General features: G+C 37.3%; 1 protein-coding gene across 2 annotated transcripts in view; it reads right to left on the reverse strand.

The window, feature by feature from the left end:
* LOC125314333 overlaps nt 1–27,738 on the reverse strand; it is a 30,704-nt gene that overhangs the window by 612 nt on the left and 2,354 nt on the right. The window contains exon 2 of one of the 2 annotated variants that reach the window (XM_048276360.1): nt 10,089–10,091. The exons of the other annotated variant lie outside the window; for it this stretch is intronic. Coding sequence (XP_048132317.1) covers nt 10,089–10,091 — 3 coding nt within the window. The remainder of the gene's footprint in view (nt 1–10,088; nt 10,092–27,738) is intronic. 2 annotated transcript variants of the gene reach the window in all.

Consider the following 27,738-nt stretch of genomic DNA (forward strand, 5'->3'; position numbering starts at 1 on the left):
CTCGACTGGAAGCTTGTTGGGATGATGCTCGTTTGATCGCTCATGGACCTCACAAGAATGGACGGAGTCCGAGAAAGATCAATACACGGGTTTTCGTCTTCGGGTATTCCTCCTATGCTTTCTTGACCCGGATCGGATCCGGAGGTTGAAGAAGGCGACGTGTCTGGTCGTTTCTTGAAGATCTCAAGCTCGAACCTGCATCCATCGATGATCTTCATGACTGCTTCGGCTTCTTCCATTAATGGCGGCCTGAGGAGATTGCGTGATTATGGAGATTTTAACGAGGGATTGGGTTTCTTAATGTATATATATATACTCTCAATTGCCGAGATTGCCCTTGGATTTTTCGGTTATTTACGGGAAAGACTCAAACTCAATGTTCACACGTTTTGCGTTAAGTACTTCATTTGGTCTTGGGTCTTTGTCTAATTGTTTCAATTTCATTGGTCCCTCTTCGCCTTGATTACGTCATGCGACAAAGTAGGTTCTCCTAGAAAGTGCGAGGGATGGGGATGTGGGAGAGTTATCTGACGTGGCTCTTAGTCAGAGAAATTTTAAGGTAATGCCGAAGTGTATTACTCTAAAAAGCACCGACGCTCTTCGAGGACATCCGTATCGTGCCGTGTTGTGTGAATAACACGTGATTAGCATTTCGGACACGCTAGCGACAAGCGAGTCCAGCACCTCGACACGCCAACACATGTCGGATCAATTTTGAGCATTTTCAATAAATTATGAACCAAAATGTAAATTTATCAAAAAATATATATGATTAAGTATATATACAGCCACTCCAAAATTAATATACTCAGTCAAGCAAAAAAAAATCATAAATCCCTAATAGAAGAAGAAGAAACTCATCGCTGGCACTGAAATTTTTACATATACATAACAATTTAACAAGTACATTTATACATTTAATATATAACGTGTCCCAATGTATCGGAATCCTCTATTTTTGGAGAAATGATGTGTCGTCGTATCGTGTCGTGTCGTGCTGCATCGCGTATAGCGTGTCGGTGTCGGTGTCGATGCTACTTAGGCTCTAGTATATGATGCAAATGAAATCTATTTATCAATCAATGAGTAAAGTTAACGAGGCATGGCAATCTCAGTTGGAATTGGTGAGGTTTGCGGGCCTTCGAGTTCCACTAATAGAAAACTACACTTGTGCGATCCTCTTTATCAATAAAATTGACTTACCGAAAAAAATAATATGACATCATATATTATTTCAGTAACTAACAAAAAATAATGCTGACGCGACTATTTTTTATATTTCTCTTGGTTTAGATGAAAGCACCAATCACAACTTTCGAAAATTGACCCTTAAAAGCAACATCTTGCATGTCGCTTGTACGTCACACACACACACACACACACTAATGGGTTCATCTAAGCATCATTGCCGCTAAGCCATTCATTTTAGATTTGCTTCGGGTGCTAAGAGTTTGGACGACCTTGGCCGTTCAAACCGCAAAAATCGTGGAATTTATATCTACCGAGTATGTGTATTTGCAAGGATTCTTATTTTCCTTTCAACAATTCACGAGCGAAAAAAAGAAGCGAATCAATGCGATTGAATCCTTATCGCAAATCTGCTTGAATATTGGTCTATATTCAACATATTCTCGGGAATTTTTGGAAAACAATTGACACCATGGTTTAAATTTACTTCTTAATGAGAGGAAATGAAAAATAATTTAGCAGGTCATGGTCAACGTGCCGTTTTCCTGGTGCTGGAGGGCAGGATGGTAAAAGAGCAAAAAGCTCCGTTGGAGAATATTCTGATCCTATTTTTCGTATTATGCCATTTGGGAAACTCCCATCTTTGACTCATGGTCAACTTCGGAACGCCCGAGCGAAAGATCAAAAACTTCGCACGTGCTTCTCGTGCCCCCCACCCCACGTGCACCGCCGTCTTCAAGTGCGACTTTTCGACTTCCCCGCGGGGTGATTAGTTTCAGTTTTCAGACATGTCTTGAACTTTGTCGGCAAAGTGAAAAGAAAGATAAATTGATGGTATTAATAAGTTCGTACCTATGATTTCGTATCTTCTCATGACTTTTGAGTTTGACTTTTTGGTTGCAGTCGTAACCCTGTTAAATTCATGTTAGACGGCAAATCTATAATTCTCAACACGATTTATTTGCACAGCACGATATATAATTTGAGAGGTTTAGATCTTGCATAATTGGGTTTGCGTCACAAGAAAAAGAAGTGTCTTACTTGGGTTGGTTTCTACACAATTACACACGTTTAAACTCATATTTAAAGAATTTTTTGACCTTAATTGTACATAAAAATAGAACCCAAATTAAAAAGAATAAATGGTTAAATGAAGTCATTAAACATTAGAGAAAAAAATAAGACACGTACATTTTTCATCACCAAGATGGCAAACAAAGCATGTTATAGACTGATAGGGAATATTTCAAACCGAGAAAAGCTGGTATAGACTCAATCATATAATGAATCTTATAGTTTAAATTTTTATTAAAGTAGTCATGTCAGCTCTAAAAAATTCCCTCGCTTATTGATGGATTTATGATTTGGGTTGAGATTAGGATCTTCATCAGAGCTAAAACATGGTTATTACATGTCTTCAAGATAAGATTCTCCGAACTCTCATGGGTCTTAAAAAAATCCCTCGATTCTTGATGATTTCGCTCGTACTTATTTAACACCTAAATGTCATCTATAGTGGCATGATAATTGATATGTGTGGGTATACCCCATGACCGTTTCGTACCTAGAATTCATACCTAATGTTAAAGTTAGAGAAAATTAAAAAGAAAGTCCATTGAACTAAATTTGCAGTGTGAATGGACCTCTACTTTCAAATACGACGGCAGCATTGTATCAGATTTTGCCATTCCTATATGAACAAGAGAAAATATTGCGTGAGTGAGATACTCCATGCTGGATTAATAGAAAATTATTCACAGATCGACACATGGCACGTCGGGTCCTACCCGTCAGAATTTTGAAAAATGCAGGAGGCGATCTCCCGTTATCTCCCTCTGTTATCTACACGTGTCGATTTGTGAATGGTTTTCTATCAATCCAGCGTGGAGTATCTCACTCACGCAATATTTTCTCATATGAACAACGCTCTTATGGGGAATAGATGGCGCACAATTTACACGTGCGGGGAAAAAGGTAAAATATTCAAAGAAATTAACCATAAGAGCGTTGAAAATAATGGAAAAGTTTTTCCAAATATGGAAAAATAATGAACAACTTTTCTAACCATAACCAAGAATGGAAAATAATGGAATTTTTTTTTCCAAATATGGTTATGATATTGATGATAGTGTTGATCTGTTCGCGACATCCATTGGAGGGACGAGACGGATTTTCGAGGATTATGTTTGGATGTGAGGAGCGGCCGGAATTATGGGGCTTGTGGTTGAAAATTCATGTAATAAATTTATTACGACGATTCAAATCACAATATTACGATAATAAACAAGTTTAAATTCAAGGATGATTTTCGATATAGGCATGAATTGTGGGCTTCAGTTATTTAAATTTCACCGAAAATCACCAAGGAGCATCTTGTAAGAATTGATATCTTCTCCATTAAGTGATAAATAACAATTTCTTTTCACTCTCATTCAGCAAATGACACATTGAACCATTTGAAATAGTGTTTTTCTCTTCTCTATTTTCTATTTTTTTGGCTCATTTTTGCTTTTTTTTTTTTTTACATTTCTCATTTTTCTTCAACCTACTAGTAAGTTACTGGAAGTTAATCTGTGCCAAGTTGCATTGCCGAAGTGCCTCGATGCACATCATCCTGTCTTTAGCCATCACTACCACCGGGCCGTCACTGATCTCTCTTTGCTTGCATGCCGGACGCCGCCACCTTTGATGTGTGGTAATTAATCGTTGACGGTACCTACATAGGAGGTGGCGGGGTAGGCCCATTATTTCATTTCTCATAGAAGTTAAATTTCTCATTCAACAAAGTGAATGTAGTGACTAAAATAGCTAAAATAAACAATAAGTAACTAAAATAAAATAAATATAGTGCCATGAATGAAAACCCAAATGAAGCATCCCAGATTTGATGAAGATTGCAACGGTGAATTGCTGGGCAAATCTCCTTTGGCAGTGAGCTTACATTACTTTCACTCCCAGTGAAAATGTATGGGTATAAACCACCTGCCAAAGGAGTAGATGCCCAGTAATTCACCACTTACACGCATTTCACACTACTAATCACGTACTATAATATGATGTAATTTCTGATTTTTTTGGGAATGGATGAACAGTGTTGGAGGGCAACAGCTATTTATATCCTTCGAAAAGGTTGAGCACATTTTGCATGAACGTAGCATATTCTGAGAACATCCAAAATCCAATATAAAACTTTGGCACTTAAATTTGGGAATAAAAAAAAAGAAAAAGCAAAGCTAGTGGTCCAGTCAGTTGGATATGCTAAATTCCATTCTCTGTTCGTGCCAGGTTTTGCCGACGACCGGAGTCGACATGTATTCCTCTATCCAGCTAATTGGAGTCAAGAAATTTAAGGACAAGATTAGTCTGATCTGGTCACTGTTCCACGCATATTCCCAGTGGATATTTGCAAGAGAGGGCACTTTATGTGTAAAGAGTTAAACAAATCAGGAAAAAAAAGAACTGGTTTTATGAGATATTTGGCGAACTTCTCAGTTCTCACAACTGTAGGGCACTTATGGTATGTTCGATCTAGAGACCATGGCTGGCATATCTCCGAGCTCTGAGCCAGGTCGCCAGGCCTCGAGCTCACGGCTATGGCCGCTTCTTCTGTTCTCACTCACAGCTCTCTAGCTCCTCACTCTTGTGGTAATGGCCGATCAAGGTCTGTTGGACAGAGCCATGGCCCATCGAGAGCTTCAACATCTTGTAGCCAAAAACAGAGCGGATAGACTGAGTTGCGCCCCGACTACCGCTGCCATGGAGGTGGCCAGCCTACGCAATCACAAATTTGTGGTTGTATTAGGCTAGTGACCTCTGTCAGAGTGACTCAACAGATTGTGATTTCTATATACATAGGTGCAAGAGCTTTTTTTATGTGAGTTACACTAATAGAGATTGATATTTACTGTTTTACGGGATTGGTCTAATAATGTAAGATATAAAGATTTTTAATTAGTAGGTGGCTGGCTAGTGTGGGCTAGTTAAAGCCTGTCTTGTGATGAGAGGGTTTGTGGCTGAAAACTTTATAAACATGACTCAAGTCTCTTCTCTAACTCCGATGCATAGATAACCTTACGTAAGAAGTAGTAACAGAACGCGACTTGTGAGGGGCAATCTCATTAAGCCAGTAATACAGAGGGCCATAAAGGAAAAGTGGATCAATGCTATTGCGCATCAAAAGAACGATGATTCCAAATCAGATATGCAGATCCTTTTTTCTCAAGTACTATGTTCTAGATTCTGGCCATGGTGATCTTAGGATTTGTTTTCACGATTTACAATAGGTCTCGAGCTTCGCAATGAGAGAACAAGGGCTTTGTAAAGCAACTTTATAAAAGTAACTTTGGATTACATAGCTTTTAGCAACCTTCTTCTTGCAACGGCCTTTGGTTTATTTTTTATCTATTTTTTTCATTAAGAGCTTAGGTTATTAGCGAATCGGATCCGGCACCAACGGATGTCGTTTGAGGTCACTTGAACATGGGTAGCCTCGGACAAGGGCCACTTGAGGTTGCCGGACCCACGGCGAGGGCTCCTTGAGGTCACAACAAGGGCGGATTGGGTGGTGACGTTTTACGGCCCTTGTCGAGATCACAAGACCTTCGCAAAGGGTTGCACAACCTAGGCAGTAGTTGCCTAGGGTGGTGCGACCTCGCCGGCGTCTTTTTAGCTCATCGCTTGCTAGATTTGGTCTCGCCAGCCGCCTAGCATAGAGAAGCCCGAAAGATACCAACAAGGGCAAAATTGGAAAATGAAAAAAAATTAGTGAGGGTAGTCTTGGAAGAAAAAAATCATTTACCTTAGAAATGGCCTTCCGTAAATGTTGAAAGCCAAGACTAGTGGGGACCAGATGCCAACATTTGGCCAAATGCTCAACCAAAAGCATCATTTTTTTTTTTTTGGCAAGGGGCTTTGAGTCTCCCTTAGTCAAATTACTAGCTTGGTCGGGCATGCCAAGTTGATTATTAGGGATCAACAAGCAGACGCAGAGGAAAATAGAGAGAAAAATAACTAAGAACAAATTTTTATAAAGAAAAGAACTTTTATTCAGCAACTCAAGATGATTTACAAAATTTGACCAACAAAAAAAAGGATCATTTACAATGAAGAACCAACTCCAATGGCATTTATAACAAGAGGTCAAGGATTTCTTTTAAAAACTCATAGAATATACAAAATCAATTGGGCAGAAAATCTATATCAAATCTTGATCGTCTTTGGCCTTAGTGCCTTTTGGCTGCGTTTGGTAGTCCAGATTTGAGTCCGGATAGGATATCAATTATCCTATCTATTGTTTTGGGTTGGGGGGGGGTCCTCTGTATTGGACAAACCCAAATGTGTCTTGTTGACACCTAAATTTTAATTTTTAGAAAATCATTTATATAAGCATAAAATGAGAGTTATTCATAATTCTCACAAAAAATAAATTTTCATGCATTGCATATTTAATTTTCGTTGGTCAAGTGTATGTCATGTCAGCTAGGGCCAGAAATGAGTCAATTGAGCATGATTCCAACGGACGACTGAGTTAAAATTGACTCGAAAGTCACTAGAGATGGTGCAGATTTTTTTTTTTGACTCAAAACAGCCCGTTTGAGCTCTTAAAATTGCAAAAAGGCATTAATTAATTACCCATTTTATTAGTTAAGGTCCAAGTGAGTCCGGAATCACAAAATGAGCCCATAAAATATTGAAAAGTAGCCCATTTCGCCCTCCTCATTCATTTGGCCGAAAATTGTAAGAGTCTAAGTCCAATAGGACTCCTCAAGATCAGAATTTTCGACCTAACGATCGATATCTAATTGGAGCTTTTGATCTAACGGTTTAAATAAACCCTACAACTCAAAGCCCTAGTTTTTTTCTAAAAATACATCTTTATGCCTAGGGTTAAGGGGGATTTTCATTCAGAAAATTGAGATTCACGTGAGATTGAGGGAGACCAAGAAAAGGCACACACAGCCAAGAAAGGGCAGGCGCGAGAAGAGGAGAACGAGGCTCGTTCGAAGTTGCTGTCCATAAGTGTTTTTGCATTGAATTGGTACGAGTTTTGTCTCGCGAACTGAGGTAATCCTTGTATACTTTCAACCTTGATTCAAGCATGTTTTTTTATCTTGTTTTTGCTACTGTTTGACACTAAAAACCGTCGTTGTTTCATGCTGTTTAATGCTAAATTCGCCATGGTTTGATGTCTGATTTTTACTGCCATTAATGATATGAAATTGCTGTTGTTTTTGCCTTTGTTCAATGTTGCTATTCGCTTTATTCTCATGCTGTTTCGCTAATATTTTCTTGCTGAAATCACTGTTGTTTTCATGTTGAAATCACCGTTGTTTTAAGACATTTTTGCTGCTGTCTTAGGGAGGAAATTCCTGCTGTTTACCATGTTTTTGCATGCTGTTAATTGCAGAAATTTGTTGCTGTTCATGTTGATTTTTATTGATTTTCTTGCTGATCTTTAGTGCTGAATCGAAGCCGAATTCGTTGCTATTCGGATCTAATTTTTTTTTTCTCTAGGCGCTTGATGAAAGTTTTTGCTCGGCATCTATAAATCAATCCGAATTTAAATTCATTGCCTTCCGAACCTCGTGCATGTGTGGATTTTGGTGCTTGACTTTGATTTTTCTCTTTCTGGCGACTTTTTCTAAATCCGTGGATGTGCTGAAAATCACTTGCTCGTTTTTTTTATTCAATGGACGAGATAACTCGTGGATATTCGGTTGCTTGCCTTGATTTGGTGTCTAGAATTCTAAGATAATCTGAATATTCATCCTATCTTTAAAAGATTGAGCACGAAATCTTTCGGAATATATGATGGCTAAATCTGAATATTTCATAAGTCAGAATATTCTGATTGAAGATTTCAAATGTCTCTCTCTAAAATTTGGAGGTTATCTGAATCATCAAACATCCTAAAAGATAATCTTTCTTAATTTTAAGAGATATCAATCCTTTGTGGATAGGAACCTCTCTCCTTGAAAATTCTGGAATCTTTTACGGATTCCCGAAAATTCAATAAATATTTGAACATTTTTAAACAAAATTACCTACAATATATGCTCCATCGTGCCCGACCCTTCGGAATATTGAATTGCAAGCCTTGACCATGATCTTATGGGGTGGGATGGCAATTTAGTATAAGATTTTGTATTCTACCCTTTGGCAAGAAGGGACGTTGATATCTTATACCACTATCCGCATACTAGCTCGAATCCTCGAGAATGTAGCGAATAAAATCTCGCTCTATCCCGAATCTTTGGGAATGAGAAGATTTATAAAAAAATGGGATTTAAAGGTATATTATGGGCATTTTTGTTTAATTTTGTTCAAATTCATCTGTTTCAATTCAAAAATTCAAAAAATAAAAATAAAAAAAATGGAAAATCCGAAAATAAAAAAAAGGAAATCAAAATCACAAATCATTAATCAGGAAAAGACATTTTCATGAAATTGGTACCGAAAGGGCGTTAATTTTTAATTAACGTAACCAAGTCCCCGAACTCAATTTCTCTGGTTGGCGGAAAATAAATTATTCTCCCGTACTTTATTTAGGTATCTAATCTACCTACCAAAAAAAGATTAGTGCCGGCTCCTAAAAAAACTCAATCAAAACTAAGTTGCGAATTGGTAGGACTTGGGAGAGTCCGTATTAGGTTAGTTAATTCACCTAATCAACCTAATAATCCATTAACCGAAATCAATTTTTAGGTCGCGACATGTCTGGATAAATGCCAAATAAAAAATCTAGGGGAGGGGGTGTGATAACCTGAGGGGAAGATGGAGATAAAGAGGCTACAAATCTTCGGTGTCACCTACAACCCGGACCTCGATCAATTTTCTAGACGCAAAGACAATGCAGGTGGTCGCTTGAAATTCCCTGCCCAATCTCTCTATCAGTTTCATATTTACCGATTTGTGTCGACGTTACATGGTGATGTTGGTGGTCGCCATTTTCGATTGTGGCCACTGTGGAGGCAGTGGCAACAATTCCTAGATCTAGGGTTTTTCCTTAACTTTTAATTTTTCAATTTTCTAAATTTCTAATTTAATTGAATAGATTATTTATTTGTAATAATATTTTAAAGTGTACCAAACACTTAATAGGATTAGATATGTCCATTTTTATTATCCGGAGAATTTCGTACGTCACTTTATCCTATTATATCCCAGTTAAAATTCCACCATCAAACACAAGCTTTGACTTTTACGACAGGCAAGTATTTGAATTACCTGCACCTCCCCTTTTGAACAGTAGACTTGGCAATGGGAAATGGAAAGGAAGCATCAATCCAGTCGCCCAATCCTTTCATTTTGGGACAAGAGAGAGAACAACATTATGGGAGATCTTCTACGGAGTTAAAAGTATCCACATATCTTGTTTATAGTACATGTGGATTCCCTCCATTATAAAGGGAATGAATGAGGACGCTGGATAACAACTCTTGAGCATCTATATATTGCCTACCAGCTAGGAATTTAAATCCAAGAGATACATTATATTATGAGTGTCAAAATATTCAACCCAAAAAATCAAGTCAATAAGTGAAAGGAAATCACACAAAGTTAAAAAGTATATAGGACGTGTTGTCAAGCGATGTGAGATAATATTTCAATACTGCATCTTGCGTGCAAGACTGATTAGGAGTGATGCGTGGAATTTGAAAGGTGGAGGTGGATGCTATACGCGAAAGGAATAACAATGATTATAATACCATGTAAGATTTTGTGAAACCATTGTCAATTGTTCTAAAATATCAAATGATATCAGGGCAAATATTTATAAATGATCTCCTGTCATACGATGTGAGACAATATTTCAACAATTCGTAGAAAGCCTTAACATGAGCGTTTGTTTGTTTGTTTGTTTTTTTTTTTTTGGTACCGAGCAGTATTTTTGTTTTGACCGTCTCACGTATATGTCGGGATGAATATCCTCTGCACGGTGTCCGCTCCTATCATATTTTGACAAATCTCCCTCTTAACTTGCACCCAATCACCCAAACTTGCGACGGCCAAATAACCAATCAGCATGGAGGATTGAATTGTATTTTCGGAGAAAACACAAACTAATTTGTAGATTTAACCTTACCAAAAATATTGCTTCTCAGCGCAAAATAGACGAAAAAAAAAAAAAACACTGCACATGTTATGGAGTTGAGAGAAAGAAGTTGCAAACGAGAGCCACGGAGGTTCGTCCTGGGTGTGTCGAACAGGTCAAAGAGGCAGAATTTCACTTGTCGTGTCAGAAGTATAAATACTACCCTGTTATTGCTTATTGGTGTAGGACCTACTGCCCGCAGGACTTGCCTTCGTTTTACAGCGCCCGCTGTAGATTAAGCAGTTCTCACACCTTGTACACATAGTATAGTATAGTAGATCATATCCCCAAACTATAAATCGCATCGCTAAGGTTACATATGGTGGTCAAGATAGAATTCAGGATACGATAAATATTGCTCCAAACAATAGAGAGAGGTGACAAAGATTGGAGAAGAAACAAATGAGATGAGGTAGAATTGGATACTACTTAGAGAAATTATGTCATTTTTACGGTAGCTAAGAACCGGTTCCAAAATCGATCCGATTCCTAGTGGGTCTTCACTTGGAACTGGAAATTGGACCCGTTCAAACTAGTTCCAATTATTTGGAACCAGGAACTAGATCTGTTCACGTTGGATCGAGAACCGGATTAATTTTCAGGCGGTCCGGTTCGGTTCCCGGTTTTACTCAGTCTGGTTGCACACTCTTACTCAAGACAAGATAAATTTGGATATAAGAGGGATAGAGCCCCGACAAAATTATCTTATGGGGAGGTGGGATAAAGATAGATAAGATTTCTAATATTCATAATAACAAAATATTTTTCTCAAATAACAAACTTCTTAAATTAGTAAGATCAAAATTATATTTGAATTCTAATTTAAAAATCCAAAATGACAAAAAATAACAAAAAATCGTTTTTATTTGTTCCCATGTTATTTATGTATTCGAATTTATTTCTATCTTATAATATAAAAATATATAAACATATATATTTACTCTTAATATTTATCACATATTTGAGGTAGTTTGGTATTTTGGGTATATTAGTATTGTTTACTATTTAACAAAGTTTTAGTATAGAATGATACAATAGGAAAAAAGAAATAAGAATAAAAGAATTAAAAGAAGAGGTGAAAAACTAAAAAAAAAATAAGCAAATGAAGATGAAGTACGCAAGAGTGTTGTGAGAAATTCTTACCATTTTCATTTTTCCAATTTTTAGTTTTATTTAAATTGATATGCCATTTATACCGAACAATGGACATGAAAGGATACGAAAATATCCGGCTTTGTTACTGTCATTCACTAAATAGTGGATAGAATAAATTAAAATCCACGGATTTCCTATCCTGTCTTATCCTATCCAGTATTATCCTGTCCTAGCCTATCCATTTTGTTGAAGAATTTCGGGACCCAAATTGGATAACTTTTAGTGAGACCTTACTACCAAGGTTAAAGAACCATTTAGATACCATCCTAAAACTATTGGTGTGACCCGTGTTCGATCACGAATTAGACTTGGTGCTATGCAATTACACTAAAGCTTGCACGACATTTAAAAGCAATTAGCGCTCCAACAATTCAAAAGCAAAAATTTTCATTCACCAAGCCTACAAAACAAATGATTAGCCATAGACTCCACCCCTTATAATTCCCACTCTGTAAAATCATTTAACACCTGAAGATTAGAATTCAACCAAGATTGCCAAACCAAGAGAATTTTTCCATGAAAATTTTCTAGCTTAAGTCCTATTAAAATTTTGAAAATTTTAAGTGTCCCTAATGGAGTCATCAAACTATCGCGATTTCAAATTCGATTTTTATTTTTAGGTTAATGGAATATCAAATTAATTAACTTAGCACAAACTCTACCAAGTCCTACCAAATCGTGGCTTATGATTTGAATGATTATCTTTCAAAAGGTTTTTTTTTTAAATTTTTCGGAGCTGTCACTAATAATTTTGAGAGGTTGATTAGAAACTTAATAAAATAGCAGGAGGAGACTATTTTATTTTATTACGACCCAAAAATTTTAAGTTTAAGGACTTGGTTACATTAATTTTTCAATTAATGCCCTTTCGGTGCCAATTTTATGAAAGATTTTTAACTTGGCAATTCTAATGAAATCTGATTTGAAGTTCATAGGTGCAATTTTTTGGGTTTTCTTTTATGAATTTTTCTTTTTATTTTTGTGTAATTTTCAAAATTAAAGATTAATGAAAAATAAGAGTGAATTGATTGAAGATTATCTTAAAAGTATTAAAATTAGTTTGCATTAAATCCCAAAATTTTAGAAAAATATTTTAACCTTATGTCTACATTTTTTAAATTAAAATCTACCCTAATAGATCTAAAAATATTTTATTTAATGAACATGATCTATTAGATAGGTGTTCTAGAAAATCCGATCTTTCTAAAAATAAACTGATAATATGTGATTTTTAAGAAGCCACATCCTACTAAAATCTTTCTGAATTTTTCAATTTATGATTAAAGGGTGAACATTAGAAATTTTTTATTTTTGGTTTTCCTAATTATTAAAATTGCAAAATTCTTTAATGAAAGATAATTACCGCTTTTTTTTTTTCGGATTTAAGTTTTGATCTAAAGTATGATAGATCAACCCTTAAATTCAAAATACCCGCTATGTAAATAATTCTATCTAGAGCTTGATAGACAAACTCATTTTCACTTGTGCGATTGCAAATTAGGAAGCTTCCTAATTGATTTCATTTTGAATATTCTCTGCATATCCAAAAATTTTGAAATCCTATTCAGATTAGGCAAGGTTTTATGAAAATTCACATCCGATTGGTAATCTTTCAATTTTGGCAAGACGATATATTGCAAGATTTTCAAGAATATTCAAATCGGATATGCAATCTTCCAATTTAGACAAGTGATGTGTTGCCAGATTTTTTAAGATATTCAATTCTAGATATGCAATCTTCCAATTAGGCAATCAAATCGCATTATTCAAGATCAAGGAATGAAATTTTCAAAATAGGCAACCAAATATCAAAAGTAACCAAATTAGAAAATATACCTTTTTGCAACATTGTATTTCCAATTCAAGCTTGTATCAAATCTTGTGGATCAAACTTCGAATCTTGGAATCGGCTCGGGGGAAGGTCACGCATGGTGGTGGTTATGACAAGAGCGAGCTTGACTTATGGATAGACGGCCTTATAGTGCTTCTCGACTATGAAGAGGCTCACGGAACAGGACAGGTCTCTTCTACTGGTGTTGCGGCTGCATCTTTAGTCAAAGCACTAGGTGGATTGATGTCGCTAGGTGAGTCACGGGCGTTGTTTGCAGATCTGCTCAGCTTCTTCTTTGCCTTCGTTCTTGAATGTTTCACCATCCACTTAAGTCCATTGGCCGTAATTTCCTTGCCGCCGGTTCAAATTGATGCAAATGATGTCATGTATACTAAACTAAATTTATTATGCAATGCATGCTAATTAAATAAATTATTTTTTTTTATAGAAACTAAAGTTTAATTTCTAGTTTCTATGCAAAATAAATTATTAAAAAGAAAAATCAAAACTTAGGTGTCAACAGATGCCAAAAACGTGAGAGCCACAAAGGATAAAATGGTCAAAGTACTTTAGAATGAAGTGTCTTAGTGAAAGAGGGAGTAGAAAAAGCGCAATCCTTTCATTTATTATGTGATCTTCTATATCATGAATGCTAATATTTTTATTAATTCTATAGACGAAATTAAGTGAACCGCATTATGTTACATTCCAAGAATAACTCCAAGGCATCTTGCGTGCTTTTTAATTTTACAAATATCAACCCATGTAATTGTTAGATATATTGTATATATTAGGATTAGAGCTTTTCCCTTTATTGCGTATATTTACGTTCATACCCTTCCTTGTATGTATATTTATTTTGGCCTTGTGCTCAATGGTAAATCATCTATTCCATTATTTATTTCTTTAAACCAAATATGGTGTCAAAGCTAATGTTATCTGCAAATGTTCATCCACCCCCATTAGTCAAATTCCCCGTGCCACTGGTAATCCAACTTATACGTGAGAAGGGGTGTTGACGTTGTTGTCCCGCATTACCCGATAACATGTCTTATATTCTCTTTATATTCATGTGATCTCCCTACACCTATTGGTTTATGCTTTTGGGTTGGACTTTCTACTAGTAATATGCATAATGATGGCGTGGCATACACAACCTGCAAGGAAAGATTATGTCACACAATGACATGTCTTATCATGACGTGTCAAGTAACAACTTATCGTGTAATGATGTGATGTGTCATATCACAATGTTTAGTGATGGTATGTCATGTTGATAACTTAGCTGAGTGTTGTCTTGAATACAAGGATCTTAGTGTGATGTGTATGCTGGCGCAAGTGACTACATGTATTGATCTTCTATATGATGATGCATGTTTGCATGTTTTGAAATGACTAAGTCAATTTTATTATTCGGCTTATTCAGATGTGTAAATCATTTTGGAAAATCGAATTTTTGTGAAAAGAACTATAGTTTGAAAATATGTTTATGGAAATTATATGAGCTTGCGCAACCCCTCCAGTCTTGTATTAGAATGTTAGAATTTCAAGCCAAGCCAATCCGGATCCAAATCTGATCTAACCTTCCTACTATTATCTTAAAATGAATCCAAGCATGTTGATTGGCTTTTACTTAATACGGGTAATCTAGTGCAAGAATGTATTCTAGCAGAATAACATCAATTTATATGTAGTTCCTAATTTCTACTTTTGTAGAACGGTGGCATAATTAGATATGCAAATTATACTCCTAATTTGGTAGGTACTATAAATATGTTAATTTGATTTTCGAGTGTTCTCCTAAACATGATAACAATCTATTAGAGAGCAATTTAGAGATATCAGTCCTTCGTGATTTTGTTCTTTTATTCATTTTTTATAAGTGATAGAGCAGTTATGTTTAAATAAATATTTTTCAAATCAATTCACTGTCCTAACTAATATAAGTGATACAAACGATTATTTAAGTGATCATTTTCAATGGATTATCCAATTGTCGAGGACTTTTATGGTAATTTTGAAATCGGATTTTCTTCTCGTGTGGAAATCTTGAGTCCGGGTTCCGTTCGCGAAAGAACAAAATGCATTTCTCGAGTCGCAATAAAGTTTCACAAATCAAACAAAATTGGATTTACTTCTATAAAAAAATCAGGTTTACTTCTATAAAAAAAATTGGATTTACTTCTATTAAAAAAATAAAATTAGATTTTTTTTTCATGCATGGCAGAGCCATTAATGCCTTCCCAAATTTCCCAAGTTAATAACCCACGAAGAGCTCTATATATCCCGAGTCGAGGTGAGTAATGCTGCATATCTTCCTCATCTAGTTGTTAATGGCTTTGAATATGGCAACCGTTGTTAGCCTCGCACTTGCTTTGATTCTCTTCTCTACGGTCAGATTGTCTCAAGGAACGAATTGGAAGCTGGAGAAAAACAATCTCCCCTTGATGTCGGGCGATGGAGAATACAAAGTGATGATGCACCAAGAGGACAAAGACAATCGTAATTTTCACTTTCCACCATGCATCATGGTACCTCTAGCACCGGCTCCGTCAGTAGAGACACTTGTATCTTCTAGTCCAGGCCACACTCCCGGTGCTTGACATCCTACACGTTCTCCAATGTCGACCATCGGAGAGTATGAGGCGATAATGGCCAAAGAGGACAATTGCCATCATCATTGCCATCATCATCGCCATCACCATGGCCATCATCATTTCCATATTCCTCCAGCCCCTGCTCCAACGGAAGAGACATTAAGGCCTACAAGTCTAGGTCATCGTCATGTGCTTTCTCTAATGTCAACCAACGAAGGATATGAGGCAACGATAGTCGAAGAGGACAATCGCTATCGCTATCACCATCATCATCATTATCAACATACTTCTCCAGCTCCGACTCCAACGGATCTAGGTCATCGCCATCACCATCATTATCATCGCCATCATCATCAACATACTTCTCCAACCCCGGCTCCAACGAGTCCAAATCATCACCATCGGCAAAATCATCAGCACCCTTCTCCAGCCCCGGCTCCAACGGATCCAGCACATCGCCATCGCCCTCATCATCAACACACTTCTCCAGCCTTAGCTTCGACGGATCCAGGTCATCGTCCTACAGTCGGACACCCTATACATCCTCCGAGTCATGGTTAATATGTTGTTTTTGTTGAGAGCACGTAACAGAAGTTTGATACCTTCACTCGGGGAGATCGCCAAGAGGGAGCCCAAGTCCGAGCCCGTTAACATATCTAGTTGGACTCACCTTCACTTAAAAGCTTAAGCCAATGAGTTATGGGCCAACTAAAATATATTAACCGCTCCACACTACATCAATTATTCGATGTAGGACTTCTCCGATACAAGTCACACGTGTATCCTAATAATCTCCCCCTCACGTGTAAGCTTCAGTATTAGGTATTAGGTTTTGCTCCCCATTAATCCAAGTATCCTTCCACACCAACTTATCTCAACTTGAATCTCTATCAACGCCCATCGGGCCCGCATTGCTACACCACAACGCCCATCGGCCCGGAAACTGCGTTGGCCACCAGATTCCTTCCTTGAGATATTCACCAAGCACCGATATATATTGAGAATGAGCCACCAATCAACCATCGGCTCTGATAACATTTGTTGGAAGCGCGCAGCAGAAGTTTGATACCTTCACTCGGGGAGATCGCTAAGAGAGAGCTCAAGTCCAAGCCCGTTAACATATCTAGTTGGACCCACCTTCACTCAAAAGCTTAAGCCAATTAGTTATAGGCCAACCGAGATATATTAACCGCTCCACACCACATCAATTATCCGATGTAGGACTTCTCTAATACAACTCACACGTGTATCCTAACAGTTTTCACAGTCCCAAATTGAACGTAGAGCGATAGTTCACTGTGGTTGTGTTTTTGTTGCTCTTATTAAACATATAAATTAAATAAATATTATTTTCCATATGTCTTGCATAATTTGATGATTCTAACGTGGTACAAGAAAGCAATTGCATGCATGCGTACATAGTGCACTAATATCATCACCAACTAACAAATGCCAATACTACGAGGCTCAGTATATTCCGTGAAAAATAAATAATTAATATTTTCCAAAAAATAATCGCCTATATCGATTGCGAAATTGAACGAACAAGAAATATGAGCAAAAAGACATCCGGAGTGTCCATATTTGTGTACGGCGCTCACTTTGACACTAATATTTTTTTGGATCATTTAAATGTCAATTTTTTAAAAAAAGTATTATTGAATGAACTGTTAGAGATTACTGGACTGTGATAATTTGTGTGAATTAGTTTTGACGCAAGCTCGATTCGCAAAATTGGCACGAAGCCCTTTTCATCCGACCCCATTCACTCCTCCACCCGTTTTCTCTCTCTTGCTCTCTTTCTTTTCCCACGAAGCCCCTTCACCTCGTGGGATCCGCCCACATTAAACGCCCCATCCTCCCTCTCGCTCTCTTCCTTGATAGCTCTGCCCGAGCATCTTTGAGCTCGGATGAGCTCCATAGCCTCAGTAGCCCGACACCAGCGAGTCCACAGAAGTCCCCCGGCCCCGCTATCATCCTATCAGCTCATTTACCACCTATTCAGCACTCTACGCTCGCCCACATGCCATTTGGTTCGTGATGTTGAGAGAAAGAGGAAGCTGATTCGACCGTGTTCCTTCGCTGTTTTTGCTCATACTCGTCACATACAACCTCGAGGCAAGTAATGATCCCAACTTGCTTCTATTCTGCTCAATGTAGTAGGATTGGTGTGGGTTGAAGTTGTGAGGAGCGAATGTACCGCAATGAATATTTTAGATTTGTATGGTTTGGGGAAAGGGCAGCTATATGCTGCGCCCACCGGTTCAATTCGGCATATGGAGTCTTGGGTGAATTGAAATTGAGAGTAGATCGGTTGGGTGTGGCCAAGGGTTTGGATGAGAGCTTGGTAAGGGAATTGGCTTGCATAAGTACGATGAATGATCGGTTTAATATAATTAGACCACAGGCCATTCAGAAATTAAGTGTTAACCTAGCTGGTTGGGGTTGTGGAATGTCGTTGGATTAGAGTTGTACTGGGTGCAAGGAAATTCGATTTGGCTAGGGGGACGATTAGTTGAGCTGATTCATGGTAAATAGTATATATCTATAATGTAGATGTATCGTGTATAAGTGAAAAACTAGCTAGTGGGGAAAAGGACAAATTTGGGGATTTTCGGTCCGCCTATTTTGAGGAAGGTATAGTTCTGACACCTGACAATATTTGACGAGTTTTAATTTGACTATTTGGAGATCGAGTAAGATGGTTGCTTGCTTAGTACCGAGTTCTACTCACTTTTGTTGTTGGTACTATTTTTTAGTTGTTTAGACATGTTGCGCTCTCGTCCGCTAGTCAAAGTTATTCTTAATTTCGGCGCTAGTGTATATCACTCACACCTGGGAGCAGCGTTCTATGCCTTATCCGCCTTACAACTATTACGGGAGGCTGTGTATGATCATAGTAATCGATGTGGGTCCTCTAGTAGGACTTATCGAGCACCGTTTTATGGCCATCTACATCCGAGGTTTGGGTGTGTAGCATGGACCATAGCTCTTCCTTCTCGCGAGCGAGCATAGTGATGGGGAAAAGGACATTAGAGAGAGCATCATCGGCGATAGTGGAGAGTAGTGGAGCTGGGGGGTGGAGGTAATAGAAGTACAAGTAATCTTTTGAATTGCGATGACACAGCAAGTACTTTTTTTATGTTAGCCACGAGATAGTATGATGACGTTGGTGGTGTGCATTGTTGGTGACGGTTGGAGGAAGTCGAGCCTTTTTTTGTTGTCACCCCGTTGTTAGTTTCTTTTGATTGGCCTTGGATGATTCACTGAACTCATTTATTATATATAAAAGTACAAATTTTTCATATTGGTAGTACAATTTTACTATTTGAGTGCTATGTGTGAATATTATAGGTTAGTGAACCCTATGAGTATGGCCATACGCTTTAGGCATCGTGCCCACCTATAGTATTACATGCACTTGTCATTCTGTTCGGTCTTCCGCATGCGCCTCCGTTTATGTAATAAAAGATTAAAACATAACGCAATCATAGTATGGATTAAGGATAGTCCCTCACAATGTGGTATCAGAGTAAGAGGATCGAGGGTCATTCCTTACGTATTTGGTATCGGAGTGGGTTAGTGTAGTAATAGGGTGGGCTAGTGGATAAAATGTTTGATAACCACGTACGCAATAAAATATACAAGTGCTTGTATTTGTGCTTGGTTGGGGATAAGCAGTAGCTTAGACTGCTTTTAGTTAAGAAGTTGGTCGATCACTATAGAGGAAATAATAATCTCCGTGATTGTTTGTGGTTGTATTATAGTGATCGATAGTTGGATTGGAAGATAAGTCGAAATGGTAACAATTTATCGATTGGCTTAAAGTGTGGAGTATGGTCGATTGGTTTTTGTAGGATCTTAGGCTTGAATCTATGGTGTATTTTATGGTTTTAGTTATCTATTCTTCCTGAAGGTTCTACTATGATGAAGTGAGATTCGTAAGGAAGAGAACAGTGATTGTGAAATGTTATGCTTGAATTTGAGCTTGTACTTTAAGGCTTAACTGTCGATTTTGGGCGAAGGACCCATTTGACTGTATGACCATAATACAAAAATGAATAGCGACCAGGTGAGGAGTTTGTAGATTGATTTGAGTCAAATGATCCGTGATTTGATGGTTGCTTATTGGTTTAGGATGTTAGCCTAGGATAAGGATTGAAGTGAAAGTGAAGGGTACGTGAAGAGTTGTGAGGACGTTCATGCATTGTACGGATTTATTGCATTGAAGCTATTGAGTCTTGAAACGTGCATGCATGATCATATCATCTGATCAATAGCTTGTTATGGGATGAGTGATATGAGATGCCTACAAACCGTGAGACTTGGTATGAGACTTATTGAACGAGACTCCTACTTGGGGACGAACTATGAAGAGGCTAATGGGCCTGCAATGACTTGATCTAATGAGGCCAAGGAGGGACGTCGGGACAGAGAGGCCTGGACAAGGTGTGGCTCTTGGCAGGCTTTTAAGATGGCGATAGGGGCAGGAATGTGTCAAGCCATACATATAAAAAGTTAGATATAGGTGTTTTGCTAAGTCCGAGTTATTTTCGAAACCTAAATCTTTTTAAATGTTGGAATAATTATCAAAATGTAGAGTATTTCAAATTGAACTACTTGTGATTTGAAATATTTTCTTGAGTTAAACCCCCATGATTTTGATGTGGCATATGTATAGCATTGCATCTCAAATGATGGATGAGGAAAGAGTGATATATGAAATAATGTGAGTGAGGAAATACTTAAAGATGCTTGGTGGGAGGATGGTGAAAGTTAGTTGTATGTGTGCCTTCGAAAGTAACTTGGAGTAGGCCTTTGCTATGTGATCATGGTAGCCTAAAATTGAAATGAAACTCACACGAGCTAGCTAGCCGGTGACTCGGCAATGTCATGATTGGGTGAATAATGTGTGAAGACTGTCACCAACGGAACCATAGCCAGAAAGGTTGGTTGGCAATTGCGAATGTACGACAATTATAGGTATGTAGATCTATAATTCTTCCGTTGCATTTATAAATCTAGATTAGCTTTTAGATGTATTACCCTTCAAAAGGAAATAAAGGAACAAGGTTTTATCTTACAAAAGCGACAATACAAGCCATTCACAAATACTATCTTGATGACAAGGGGAGAAAGAAAAGAAATGAAGAGCAAAATGTGGAAAAAATACTAAAGAAAATGGGAGAATCGTCTCAAAGAAAGAACAAATTGAGGGGGAGCATTGATCAAGTATGAGAAAATCCTAATAAAGTTGATTTACTCTTTGCCTGATCTTAATTACTATTTTGATGATAGACGAAAAGGTAAGTGTGTGTTAGAACTTGCTAAGTTCCACATAATTTGGTAAGTATATATTCCATTTCCCTTACTATTTGTCATTAACAAATCGCTTATTTGCATCATCATTTCATTATGACAAAAAGGCAGTGATATTTATCCATGTTCCTTTATATATATTTGTTGATGTATATGACATTTGATTCTGCATAATATGAGTTATACGTAATATTGTTTTTACGTTTGATTAAGCATGTGCGAGATATTGCATCTGAAGATTGCATTCATGCCAAATACATTGCATCCGATTGTGTGAAGATGAATTGACTGCATGTTCTCTATGTGATACCCTTTTCATTATTATCGCTTTTTGATTATGAGAAAAAGGGAGAGAGAATATAATATATATTATAATTCTAAACTTATTTGGTGCATAATATTGAATAGTGATTATATTTCAAATATATTATTATACTCAATTTATATGATATCTTCTAATTACATTCTTTGAATATTTCTTAAAATTGGAGATTGCATTACATGCATATTATGCCTTGATCTGAATTCTGATTTTTGGCAAGATAAGCATATTTCTTTTACTTTTCACATATGCTTAATTCAATATCGTTAGAACGTACTTGCACATCTGCATATTCAAAGATTATTTGGTCATCATCAAAAAGAGGGAGATTGCTAGGGAAATCCTGTTTGATATTTTGAAGATGACAAAATAATCAAAATCTACAAATATGTTTATTCATTGAGTAGAATCCGAAGAAAGATGTGCAAGCCGTTATGCAGATGGTGTCTTGATAGAACATGTGAAGGTTATGAGTTCTCTATCGGTGATGAACAAGGCATTAGGCGTAGATGTGTCTACAAGCTGGATGTACTTGAGTTGAAGGTGAACAAGCCTTGAACAGGAAGTTCGGTAAACCTTAGAAGGACCTTAGATAGGTGAACAAGGAGGTAGAATCATGATTGCCAATATGCTTGGAGGGATTAGCAACTTAATCCACGGAGATTCTGAGTTTATTTCTCAATGGCTACTTAATCTTCTTTATACAATATTGTTCAATGGGTTGATTGGAGAGTAATCCTCTAATGACTGTCCAACGGGTAGATTGAAAGTGGATAAGTGTAAAAGGATACCAAGGTGCCGAAAAGTGCAAGATGAGATTAAGGGTTGAAAATTCCAATGTCAAAGAGAGCTTCAATTCTTATACACTTGTCTTAGTGAGCTTCAAAGTTGTAATCCTTGAGAGGCATTGAAAAGAGTGATTGTGTGAGGTAGTATCAATCTGAGGAGCATTACTCGTTGTAATATTTATTAATTCACTAGTGACATCCAGCCAATAGGCTGTTTGCATGGAAAGGAAATAGGCTTGCAATGAGCCAAACCACTATAATATCTGGGTGCAATTCTCTATATCCCTCAACTCCTTAATATTATCTTTGTTGGTATATTGCACACAAGCGAATTTGATTATAATATTGTCACACAAGAGACTTTGACTTTGCATGACATTTATCTTGACTATTTTAATTTCTATTTGATTCATCAAGATTGGTCTAAATCACCTATTCATCTAACTCTAGGTGACGGTGCTAGCGACAATGAGTCAAAATTACAAGTCATCCTCCTCGAGGAAGATAAAGAGAGCACAAAGAGGGATTGTCTTTCAAATTTCAGATGCGGCTAGATGCTAAACACGCGACAAGTGGCAAAACTTTGACAAAAGACTCCCGCCGAGGTTTGTGCACTCGACATAATGTTGATTTACGTGTATCAAATGAATATCTGTTGAACTATAATATTTTATTCTTCGTAAGCAAGCATTATATATGTATAAATAAAATTAAAAGGAGAAAACTTCAGCGACAATTAGTGTGAAAATTAAAAGGAGAGAACCTCAACGACAATTGTTGTGATTCAATCTTTCCTTGCAACTGGGAATCAGATCGGACAGAGTTAGCTTCCCTTCTGTGAAATTGGGAAATGGGAGCCAACCATGTTCACTTGTCGCGACCTAAAAATCAGGCTAACGGATTATCGGGTCAATTAAATCAACTAACCTAATTCGGACCCTCCCAAGTCCTACCGAATCGCAACTTGGGTTTATTCACGAAAAAAAAAAAATTCAATTGGAGCCGCCACTAATCATTTAAGGTAGGTTGATTAGAAACCTATATAAAATAGCGGGAGAACTATTTTATCTCTACGAACCATAGAGATTGGGTTCGGGGACTTGGTTACGTTAATTAAAAGTTAACGCCCTTTCGGTACCAATTTCATGAAAAAGCCTTTCCGATTGATCGATGTGAATTTGATGATTAATTGGAAAAATGTGACATGAGGACCATATATTATATGCACAGATGATGATTTTTTTTTGGTATTTTCGGTAATAAAAGAAAACATTCAAAAGCAATCAAAAATCTGAACAAAAATAAACAAAAATGCCCATAATATACATTTTAGTTTCCGATTTTTCGAAAATCCTCTCATTCCCAAAGATCTGGGTTAGAGCGAGATTTTATCCGCTACATCCTCGAGGATTCGAGCCAGTATGCGGATATGTGTATAGAAAAACAACGTCCCTTCTCGCCAAAGGGCGTAACACGAATTTCTATACTAAATCACATCCCATTCCACGAGATCGTGGCTAAGGCGTGTGATTTAATTTTTCCGAAGGGTCTAGGCACGTATGGAGCATATATTATGGGCATGTTTGTTTAAAGATGTGCAAATTTTATAACAAATCAAAACAAACAAGCATGATAAAAATAAAATGAAAAATGAAAATCAATTGAGCTTGAAATTTCGAAAATTAAAAGAGGGGTGGCCGAAATTATGAGATTGGGGATCCACCTTTCCTTATCCAAAAATTCAATCCATTTTTAATTTTAGAAATTATCTTTGAGATTTGAAAATCTAGTTTCGGATAATTCTTAAAAAAAATGGATAATTATCCAACCAATCTTTATCCCTTAAGCCGAACTCAAGATTGTTTCAAAAAAGATTCCAATCCAAATTCTAGATAATCTGAATATTTCAAATGATATGGCAATCTCTTCAATATAATAATCAGGATTTAGATTCATGAGAAAAAACGAGCCATCGGATACATCCAAAATTCAATCAGAATATCCACAATTTGAATTCAAAGATACGCATAATATCCATGAGATATGCTGCAAATTCGAAATAAACAACCAAAAACTTCTAGGATAATCTCTAGGTAAGCTTTGAAACTACAAATCAAATTCAAATCAAAGAACAGCAATGCCAAATATTCATGAGATAAGCATAGATATCAAGAGGTTTGCTCAAGATTCCAATTTTCCAATTTAAGCAAAAATCCTTACAGATAATGTCAAGTAATCCAGACAAATTCAAACAAGATAACTTTGATATCCAAGAGTAAAATTTTACCTTATCTTGCGAATTGCAATCTCCTAATTCGAACTTTGCTCGAAAAAACCTGCACACCAAGCTTGGGAATGGACGATCGGCTAGGGAATTCCGCACACCTAAAGGACTTTGGCAAAGACAATTTTGTATCGTCGATAAAGCTTAATTTGCAGCGGCAATTTAAAGCATAGATCCACCTAAAAGAAACAACAAATTGCAGGGAAATTGTGCAAAAAACGGTAGAACACACAACCCCGAACAGCCTGTAAAAATCGACTCAAACTAGTGTTGATGGCTTGGCAACAAACAATCCATCTCAGCGTGGTCATGAATGGAGTCAGATTTTCCATTTTTTATGCACGCACTCCTGCTATATGTTGACCGAACGTGGTCTTGCATTGAACATATAATTCTCCAATGGATTCATGCGTGACCTTGGAGTTAGCTGCCTGTGAGGGTGATCAACGACACGATCTGGCACATTGGACTGTTCTGGCATCACTTTTATTGTCTTCGGTCCTGCACTGCACTTAGCAAAAAATATGACAAAATTAAACTCCGTTAGAATCCTTCCAAACCTGATCAAAAAGTGGTGAGTGATGCCAGGAAGGATAGATTTTTCTGATCTTAATTCTTAAAACATCAAGGACCAAGATTCTTGAAGGAAACTCCAGGGTTGTAAACACTGCAGCGGCTGCATCGTCAACAGGTTGGGAGGCGGTGAACGGCCATGCGGCTCTCCGTTTGAAGGTCTATTTGTCGAAATTTGCTCGAATATCGTCGAACGTAGATCAAATAGCCTGCAAAAACTAAAACTTTATAAGTGGTAAACGGGTCGTCGGCTCAGGGAGCACCAGATGGATCGACATCGCTGGCTGAGTGGCGGACGTTGCTTGCGAATCTATTCAACTCATCCTTTGCCTTTTCTTGAACGTTCTGTAGGTAATACCCTTTACGTGTGCTGCCCCATAGTGGAGATATGTGTTCTCCCTCCTCAATCGTCAACCTCCTACATGCTGAAGACTCCTCTTGGCCTCTTCTCCGATTGTTCCACCTCCAAGGAGAGCAAGAATTTTTTCCTTTCTTTCTCCCAGTGATCACCTTTTTCCTCTCTCACGACTCTCTCCATACTGTGATCATGTATGTGAATGAAGGAACCTCCAATGGCCGTATATTACAATTGAATTGGCCTCCTCCCCTCGTGTTGTGAACAAGCTCCCTATTTATAGAACAAACTAGGGTTTTGCGACTTTCATTTAATTACGAAGTAGTCCCTTAACTTCAGGTAATCGCAATTTGATCCAGAGACAAATTATTCCATTTCATAAAGTCTTTTTCTCAATTAATGAGCATCCTTAATTAAAAGGCTTTTTTCCAAATAAAATATTAAATGGGCTGGTTTAAACTCAAATTAGACCTCAGGACCTTAATGAATTTTTTCGGAGTTGCCCCCTAGCCAGCTGAATTCTGCTCTTTGAGCTTTGGTCCACCGCTCTTCGATTGGAATCCATTTTTCCGCCGCCCATCCGATTAAATGTAAATGCAATGTAATGCAACATGATGCTAAAAATAAATATGAAAAATGATTTGATTATTTTTGGTGGGAATTAAAATTAATTCCTCATTTTTATGCAAAATAAACGACTAAAAAGATAGTCAAAATTTAGGTGTCAACATCACTTTGGAATCAAACTGGAGCGGTCCTTTTTTAAATGTCATATTTTCTTTTTCAAAAGTTCCTAAGTATATTGAAAGCTACGTTAGCGTAGAACGAAATTATTAAGCACACGGAAGTTACTAGTGAAAGGATGGATTACTTCTACTACAAATTTGTACTCTTTGCTCTTGCCGAATAAAAAACTAAAAAAATAATACATTTGGGCCGATTCAGTATGGTCGTTTCGGTTCCTTCCCATGAATCGGAATCGGGCCAATTTCCGTGGAAACAACCCAAAACAACTAGTCCCGTCTGATTCCTAAGTTGGATCGAGACCGATGCACACCCTTTCTCGGAATAGCCATTCCCAAGACAATTCTTTCATGTAATCCAAGGGCTTTTTTCCAAACCAGGTGGAAAAAATAAAGTAATTACCAAACCAGGTGTTGGCTTTTTTTTTTACCGGGATCAGGTATCGCTCGGCAATCACACTGCCGGTCGGCCACGGGAAATGCCGGGCCACCCCTACTCGGCACTATAAGTAGTCCTACGGTTGATCGTGGTGATTGTGCCTCCCGTCTTCACACTCATCGACCACGCATCCTCCGATGCCCATATAGCGCCATTCCTTTGAGCGTCGTCGAACACCACTCAGTCATGCCGACATCGCCAAACTAAATGTAGTCCTATGATTGATCAAGTCCCGCCATTGCAGCCCCGAGCTCGTCTTGTCCCGATCCCGTCATCACCGCGTTGCCTGAGGAGTCCCTCCTCAAAGCCGAAGCGGATCCGCACGATAGTTATTTCCCAAGCCAGCGGCAAATTCAAAGTGTTATCTGCGAATCGGGTGTAAAAAATTCAAATTTGAAAAGCTAATCTGTGATTTTAGTGGATATCTCTTTTTTAAAAAATACAGGTTGATCGGGAAAAGTTTATTTTCCTAATCCGCAACTTCCCATACGAGCAAGGGTTTGAGCTCAATCGTTAATCGTACGATTACGAATTACAATTTGACTCAAATAATCGCAAAAATATTTTCAAAATCGGTTCGGATATCCATTTTCTTGATTGATTTGATTGACATAATATCTTTAAATGAATATTCTCTTGCATGACATTTAAAATTCTGAAAGATGTTGCGTTGAATCAATTATCATATTTAGATAAATTTGCATCCTTAAATTAGAATCATGTACATATTTGCACGTTTAATTTAATTTGAAAATAATTTAATTTAGATTTCCATTCTAGGATAGAATCTGCATATTTGAGTTGACTTTGATGTCTAAAATAATTCATCTTTAATATGTTAGGGATTAGGCAAACTTAAACCGTAAAATATGCAAGATAATTATCTTTACGTATAGTTTTATTTAGGCTCTTTTATTAATCCGAAAATAAAAAAAAATCAAAACAATCTTGCCATGTCATTTGCATGATAGGTTTAGATCATATAGAATCTGCATGTTTAGGTCTTTAATTCATACGTCATATAGTTAATTTAATTAGATTATAATCGCA

This window comes from Rhodamnia argentea, chromosome 3 (assembly GCF_020921035.1).
Source record: "Rhodamnia argentea isolate NSW1041297 chromosome 3, ASM2092103v1, whole genome shotgun sequence".
NCBI classification, from domain to species: domain Eukaryota; kingdom Viridiplantae; phylum Streptophyta; class Magnoliopsida; order Myrtales; family Myrtaceae; genus Rhodamnia; species Rhodamnia argentea.